The following is a 6,968-nucleotide window of genomic DNA, read 5'->3' as shown; positions in this document are numbered from 1 at the left end:
GTTTAGAATACGCCGACATGTTTCTCATAAGAGTACTACGACATCTTGTGGTTTAAGCATAGTACTGCATGTCATTCCGTTATACAAGATTGATTAGTGGAATCAGGTGTGTTACCTCTAGGCTGGAATAAAAGCCTTTGCTGGGTAAGATTGCCCACCCTTGAGATTGGGCAATTCTTTCAGGTTTAATGAGAAGGAACCTAAACTTCTGTCATAAAACATCTTAGCGAAAGAGGGGTCTGGCCAAACAATGATAAAGGAAGCAGGGTACAAAACTAAACTTTACTCAGGAAGTGGAGTTCAAAACAGTAAATTACAAATTCATTATTACTTTGCTTTGGCACAAGTATTTTTATTAAACGTGTGTGCATGTTTGCCACGATTTAAAAGACATTTGTTCCATTCAGAAACATAAAAATTATATATATTTAGAGCTTTGAAAAAATTGTAGTGGCTTACTTTTAATTCCAAATCAATAGAAGATTAGGGATTCAATAAAACATCTAATGTTCAAAAAACATTGTTCAATAAAACACCTTACAAGGTTCTTTTTTTTGCGCAATAGAAAAATACAGTTTCACATTGGTACTAATAAATACTTTCTCAGTGTGGAGTACTGTACCAAAAGGCACCAACTGTTCCTTCTCAGATCAATTCAACATATAAAACAAGATTGCTATGTCACCATTGCCCCCAAAGTCAAATCTACTGCACAGGACATAACATATGAACCCGTTTAACATTTAACCCGTTCCCAGAGAAATGTCCAAATTTTAAGAGCACTTTGATTTCACCAAGGGCACTTCCTGAGACGTCAGCGTATTTTCCTCCAGTAAACCATGACCGCCACGAAAGCCACTGCAGCCACAAGCGACACCGTACGCCAATGTGACACAGTGCTAACAACCGCCTCCTGCGAGCAAAAAGAAAAAGTCAACCACCATTACATTGTCCCTACTAACCATAGTCATAGGATGGACTCCAATACCATTCAGCCTGCTGAGCTAAAGCCTAGTGCTAGTTCTGGGATCTATAGGTGTGAGGCAAGGTTACGCATCATCAAACAGGCTTAGCTTTATGAACTAACAGTACTGTGACTTGGCCCAGGTAGTTGCACTCGGTGCTGCCCACATCGGAACTACCTGCCTGCATAGGCCAATGGCCCCAATGTGCTGTGCGACGTTTGAAGTCTCTCTCCAACACCCCCTCCAACCCCTGGTGCAGCTGCATTTAAGAACTCCATCTGTGTTTTAAAACTGTCAACCCCCCCCAAGCAGGACCTCCTTCCGGAGCCTCCGCATTACATGTGCACACAATGCTGTCTTGAGTACACATATGTGCATGGTCGTATTTCAGTAGGAGTGAGTGCTCCTTCTCTTGATGTGCATGCATGTGCATGTGAGTCACCATACGCAGTATGAACAAGAACGTTTCAACTAGCATCCTTTACATTTTTGTTTTGTCAGATGGGCGTGTGACTTATGTCTATACTTGTCAGATGTGCATTCTTGAATGGATCAGTTAAGAGCACGTCCAAAACAATGGACAGGCCATGGAAACGCTGTGGGGGACAGATCCAGAATCTCCTCATTACCGCCCAAAGTTAGCCTACATTTAGGTTATTGTTTATACATGTTCACGTCATCTTTACCAATCAATTGCATTACACTTAAAGACAACTTAAAAGACCACCACTGATTGCTATATGGCTAGCTATGCTATCAGCTTATCCGAATGGTGGTTAACATTTAGGACATCATGACAGATTTGACGAATATCTACTTTGTCAGATCAGCTTTTTTTGTTGTTGAATGGGCATCAATGACGGCGTCCTTCCTCTATCCCCCACGGTCTGTTTTCAATTGATCTCTTTACTACATGTATGTACTGATTGTGACACTGTCTCTGCTCTTGTGGTATTAATAAATAAAATATGGTCTCATTGTAAATCTGGCGGTGGAGTCTTCATGGGTGGGTATGTTGGCATACTCCAGCAGGGTACTCACCCATCCTCCTTGCTGTCGGATCCAAGCGGAGACATTTTCCCTGATGAACTGTAATACCCAGCTAATAACCTTCTTGATGATTTCTAAGTGGTTCTGTGTCAGTGCCTTGGAAAGGGGGATAACAAATAAATACATATATAGTGAGGGGAGATTCATTCTGCTTTACATTTGAACGTTTCAATGATTTCATATTCAGTGACATGCACATTCTGGGTGTTACCTTGTAAATAAGCTTGTAGGCCAAGTGAAACAGGGAGACCACTCTGCCCCAGTTGATACCATCTGCAAAGATTTCCCTGGCCACTGAGAAGAACACATCCTGGGCACAGTTTACCTGGACTCTGCTTATTAGGCTGTCAGAGGAAGGAGAAACAAATCATTAGAAACTGAGGAAGAGTTTCTTTTTCCATGTTTCATGTTTCTCAATGACAAAATAATAAAGTTCTTAATTTGATGAAAATTTGCCAGACCACTACAATAGGATATGGGAATATACTAATTTGTGTTCACATCCAGGCTTACAATCTTTGTTGTCTGAGTAAAATATTTGTACATAAAACCACCATCACATAGACCAGCCAAATACAGTGCCTTCAGAAAGTATTCACACCTCTTGACTTCTTCCACATGTTGTTGTATTACAGTCTGAATTTAAAATTGATTACATTTAGATTTTTTGGGTCACTGGCCTACACACAATACCCCATAATCTGTTTTTCAAAATGTTTACAAATTAATTAAAACTTAAAAGCTGAAATGGAATGAGTCTATGTATTCACCCCCTTTGTTATGGGGAGCCTAAATACTGTAAGTTCAGGAGTAAAAATGTGCTTAACAAGTTACATGAACTCACTGTGTGCAATAAGTGTTTAACATGATTTTTCAATGACGACCTCATCTCTGTACCCCACACGTACAGATAATTGTAAGGTCCCGCAGTCGAGCAGTGAATTTCAAACAGATTCAACCACGAAGACCTGGGAGGTTTTCCAATGCCTCGCAAAGGGTAGATGGGTAAAAAACAAAACAAGACATTGAATATCCATTTGAGCATGGTGAAGTTATTAATTACACTTTGGATTGTGTATCAATACACCCAGTCATTACAAAGATACAGGCTTCCTTCCTAACTCAGTTGCCAGAGAGGAAGGAAACCGCTCAAGGATTTCACCATGAGGCCAATGGTGACTTTAAAACAGTTACTGAGTTTAAACGCTGTGATAGGAGAAAACGGAGGATGGATCCACAACATTATAGTTACTCCACAATACTAACCAGATCCTCAAAAAGGTTCTACAGCTGCACCATCAAGAGCATCCTGACGGGTTGCATCACTGCCTGGTATGGCAACTGCTTGGCCTCCGACAGAAAGACACTACAGAGGGTAGTGGGTACGGCCCAGTACATCACTGGGGCCAAGCTTCCTGCCATCCAGGACCTCTATACCAGGCAGTGTCAGAGGAAGGCCCTAAAAATTGTCAAAGACTCCAGCCACCCTAGTCATACTGTTCTCTCTGCTACTGCACGGCAATTGGTAAGTCTAAGTCCAAGAGGCTTCTAAACAGCTTCTACCCCCAAGGCATAAAGACTCCTGAACATCTAATGAAATGGCTACCCAGACTATTTTCATTGCCCCCCCCCTGCCCCCCCTTTACACTGCTGCTACACTGTTATTATCTATGCATAGTCACTTTAATAACTCTACATATATGTAAATATTACCTCGACTAACTGGTGCCCCCGCACACAGACTCTGTACCGGTACCCCCTGTATATAGCCTCGCAATTGTTACTTTACTGCTGTTCTATCAGCGCATGTGACGAATACAATTTGATTTGATTTAAATAGATGGAAGCCTGTACAGAAAACAAATATTGCAAAACATGCATCCTGTTTTCAACAAGGCACTAAAGTAAGGCAAATCCAATACAAAACATTACTGAGTATCACTCTCCATATTTTCAAGCATAGTGGTGGCTGCATCATGTTATGGGTATGCTTGTAATCGTTAAGGACTGGGGAGTTTGTCAATATAAAACAGAAATGGAATGGAACGGAGCTAAGCACAGGCAAAATCCTAGAGGAAAACCTGGTTCAGTCTGCTTTCCACCAGACACTGGGAGATTAATTCACCTTTCAGCAGGACAATAACCTAAAACACAAACCCAAGTCTACACTGGTGTTGCTTACCAAGAAGATAGTGAATGTTCCTGAGTTGCTGATGTAACCGATGTGAAATGGCTAGTTAGTTAGCGGTGGTGCGCGCTAATAGCGTTTCAATCAGTGACGTCACTCGCTCTGAGACTTGAAGTAGGGTTTCCCCTTGCGTTGCAAGGGCCGTGGCTTTTGTGGCGCGATGGGTAACGATGCTTCGTGGGTGTCAGTTGTTGATGTGTGCAAGGGTCACGGGTTCAAGCCCAGGTTGGGGCGAAGAGAGGGACGGAACCTACACTGTTACATTGATGCTGTTCACCCGGATCATTGGTTGCTGCGGAAAAGGAGGAGGTCAAGGGGGGGGGGGGGGGGTGAGTGTAACCGATGTGAAATGGCTAGTTAGTTAGCGGTGGTGCGCGCTAATAGTGTTTCAATCGGTGACGTCACTTGCTCTGAGACCTGAAGTAGGGTTTCCCCTTGCGTTGCAAGGGCCGTGGCTTTTGTGGCGCGATGGGTAACGATGCTTCGTGGGTGTCAGTTGTTGATGTGTGCAAGGGTCCCTGGTTCAAGCCCAGGTTGGGGCGAAGAGAGGGACGGAACCTACACTGTTACACTGAGTTACAGTTTTGAGTTAAATCTACTTGAAAATCTATGGCAAGACCTGAAAATGGTTGTCTAGTAATGATCAACAACCAATTTGACAGTGCTTGAAGAATTTTGAAAACAATAATGGGGAAATGTCCAGGTGTGGAAAGCACTTTGAGATTTACCCAGAAAGACTCACAGCTGTAATCACTGCCAAAGGTGATTGTACAAAGTATTGACTCAAGGGTGTGAATAGTTATGTAAATGAGCTATTTCTGTATTTAACTTTCAATCAATTTGCAAACATAAAAAAAAATATATATATATACACACTTTTGTCATTATGGGATATTGTGTGTAGATGGGTGAGAAAAACAAAAATGTAACCCATTTTGAATTCAGGCTGAAACACAACAACACTTTGAATAAGTCAAGGGCTATGAATACTTTTTGAAGGCATTGTAGCTAATATGCTAATTCAGAAGAAAATCATGTCATACTGTTGTAGCTCAGCATTTCTGTTCAGGTCATCAGCGATCAGCAGCAGCTGGTGTACCACGTCTTTGACTTGGTGGTCCTCTTGTTCGTTGGGTCTGCCACCAAGGTCCTCTGGAGCCAAATGCCTCGCTGGGTTTTCTGCACTGATCCTCTCTATGACATACCTTCATGGATTAAAAAAATATTTTTGTGTTAAAATGGATAATGTGATAATCAGGATGGATACTAATGGTAATAGTGCCAAGTTTATTTACCCTCTTAAAACAATAGCTCCTTGTTCCATAATTCTGTCGTCGTTGACATCTGTTACAAAGATTTTGTTAGTGATTTTATGTTTTTATTATCAATGTTTAATGACATGACAGTTTATTGTGGTGATTCGATAGACGTGTTTAATCACGCATTGTGCTCCAATTCAATTGGTATATACTTTCTCACTCCCAGGACCTACATGTTTACTTTATGATGTAGACTTTGTACTTCACTGTACTTGGGGGTTAGAGTTATGCCGCGTTCAAAACAACTGGGAACTCGGGAAATCTGACTTCCAACTTCAGTGCATTCAAAACCACTGGGAACTCGGGAAAAAAAAATCTATTTGAACAGTCATACAACTCGGAATTCCAACTCTGGCCTCTTTCTAGAGTTCCGACCTCGTACTACACTTTTTGATTCACATTTGTTACAGTGAAGTGACGTCAGAGGATATTCCTATGGACTTCCAAGCCCAAAGTTGTGTAGGCCAAAATAGTTCTAGATTGTTAGTGCTAGATTTTTTTATTTTTGAAATAGCCGACCTCACTAAGACTTTTCACCATTTCGCTAATTAGTCTAGAACTAGGCCTACATGCTGAGAGAGCAGAGAACAACATGAAGTCTAGCTTCGACCGCAAGTAAGGATTCTGACGGGAGCTCATAGTTAGTTAGTTGACAATATTTTAGATTTTAAGACATTTAGGTGACGACCTTTCAAAGTCTCATGCGCCTATTCATATTTACCTTCACCCCCGAATGCACCCTGAGGCTCATCTTCGCCAGTTTTCCTTCTTTCTCGGGAGTCTGCCATCGACGAGAAGTACTGGGGCGAAGAAGTCCTACAGCTCCTGATCTCCTCAGCGGGTCTGTCCCAATCAGTAACCGCAAGCCGGGGATCTAAAGAAAAAAACGATTAGACTTATGTAGACGAATCAAAAAATGTTACCGCTGTTTACATATTTCTCTCCGGAAAAACACCAGAGACTAGACAGAACAAGGAAGTAACACGGAAATAAACAGTGGGTTGTGCAAGTACCCAGGGCTGCTTGTGTGTCTGAACTGCGCCTCTTCTTCCTGTGCTTTCTGGCAGAGTAGATACTATGTTGCGTATTGCTGCCTCTCACAGTTTGGAACGTGCATTGCACATTCGTTCACAAAGAAAAGGGAAATGGAAAAATAAACAAATTGCACCACCATCTAACCCAGGGATGGGCAACTCAAGTCCTCGGAGGCCTGGTTGGTGTCACACTTTTGCCCCAGACCCAGATAACACACGAACTCCAGTAATCAACTATTCATGATCTTCAGTTTAGAATGCAATTTGTTTAATCAGCTGTGTTTTCTAGGGATGGGGAAAAACTGACACCTCTCTGGCTCCTGAGGACCTGATCTAACTGAGTGTAGAAAACATTAAGGCCACCTTCCTAATATTGAGTTAATTTAACATGTGACATCGATAAGGGATCATA

General features: G+C 41.9%; 1 protein-coding gene across 1 annotated transcript; it reads right to left on the bottom strand.

Annotated features, from left to right (window-relative positions):
• Positions 1 to 263: 263 nt before the first annotated feature.
• Positions 264 to 6,611, bottom strand: LOC106587134 (apoptosis regulator BAX). The gene is made up of 7 exons (XM_014175180.3): positions 6,536 to 6,611; positions 6,244 to 6,396; positions 5,499 to 5,547; positions 5,247 to 5,408; positions 2,227 to 2,359; positions 2,007 to 2,111; positions 264 to 913 (listed from the first exon to the last, which is right to left on the bottom strand). Exons 2-7 carry the CDS (start codon positions 6,308 to 6,310, stop codon positions 815 to 817), a joined length of 615 nt encoding a protein of 204 aa, XP_014030655.2. The 5' UTR covers positions 6,311 to 6,396; positions 6,536 to 6,611; the 3' UTR covers positions 264 to 814.
• Between the last annotated feature and the right edge of the window lie 357 nt (positions 6,612 to 6,968).

The sequence above is a fragment of the Salmo salar genome, chromosome 26 (assembly GCF_965601325.2).
Source record: "Salmo salar chromosome 26, fSalSal1, whole genome shotgun sequence".
Taxonomy (NCBI): domain Eukaryota; kingdom Metazoa; phylum Chordata; class Actinopteri; order Salmoniformes; family Salmonidae; genus Salmo; species Salmo salar.
Note: the sequence above shows the minus strand (reverse complement) of the source record. Positions and strands in the feature narration are given on the sequence as shown.

What these genes read in the sequence shown, in the direction of transcription:
- LOC106587134 (XM_014175180.3), bottom strand. Translation starts at nt 6,310, where the DNA reads ATGGCAGACTCCCGAGAAAGAAGGAAAACTGGCGAAGATGAGCCTCAG. An exon ending in GGAGCTATTGTTTTAAGAGG is followed by an intron (nt 5,409 to 5,498) that starts GTAAATAAACTT and finishes TAATCCATGAAG; the next exon opens with GTATGTCATAGAGAGGATCA. An exon ending in CCTACAAGCTTATTTACAAG is followed by an intron (nt 2,112 to 2,226) that starts GTAACACCCAGA and finishes CCCCTTTCCAAG; the next exon opens with GCACTGACACAGAACCACTT.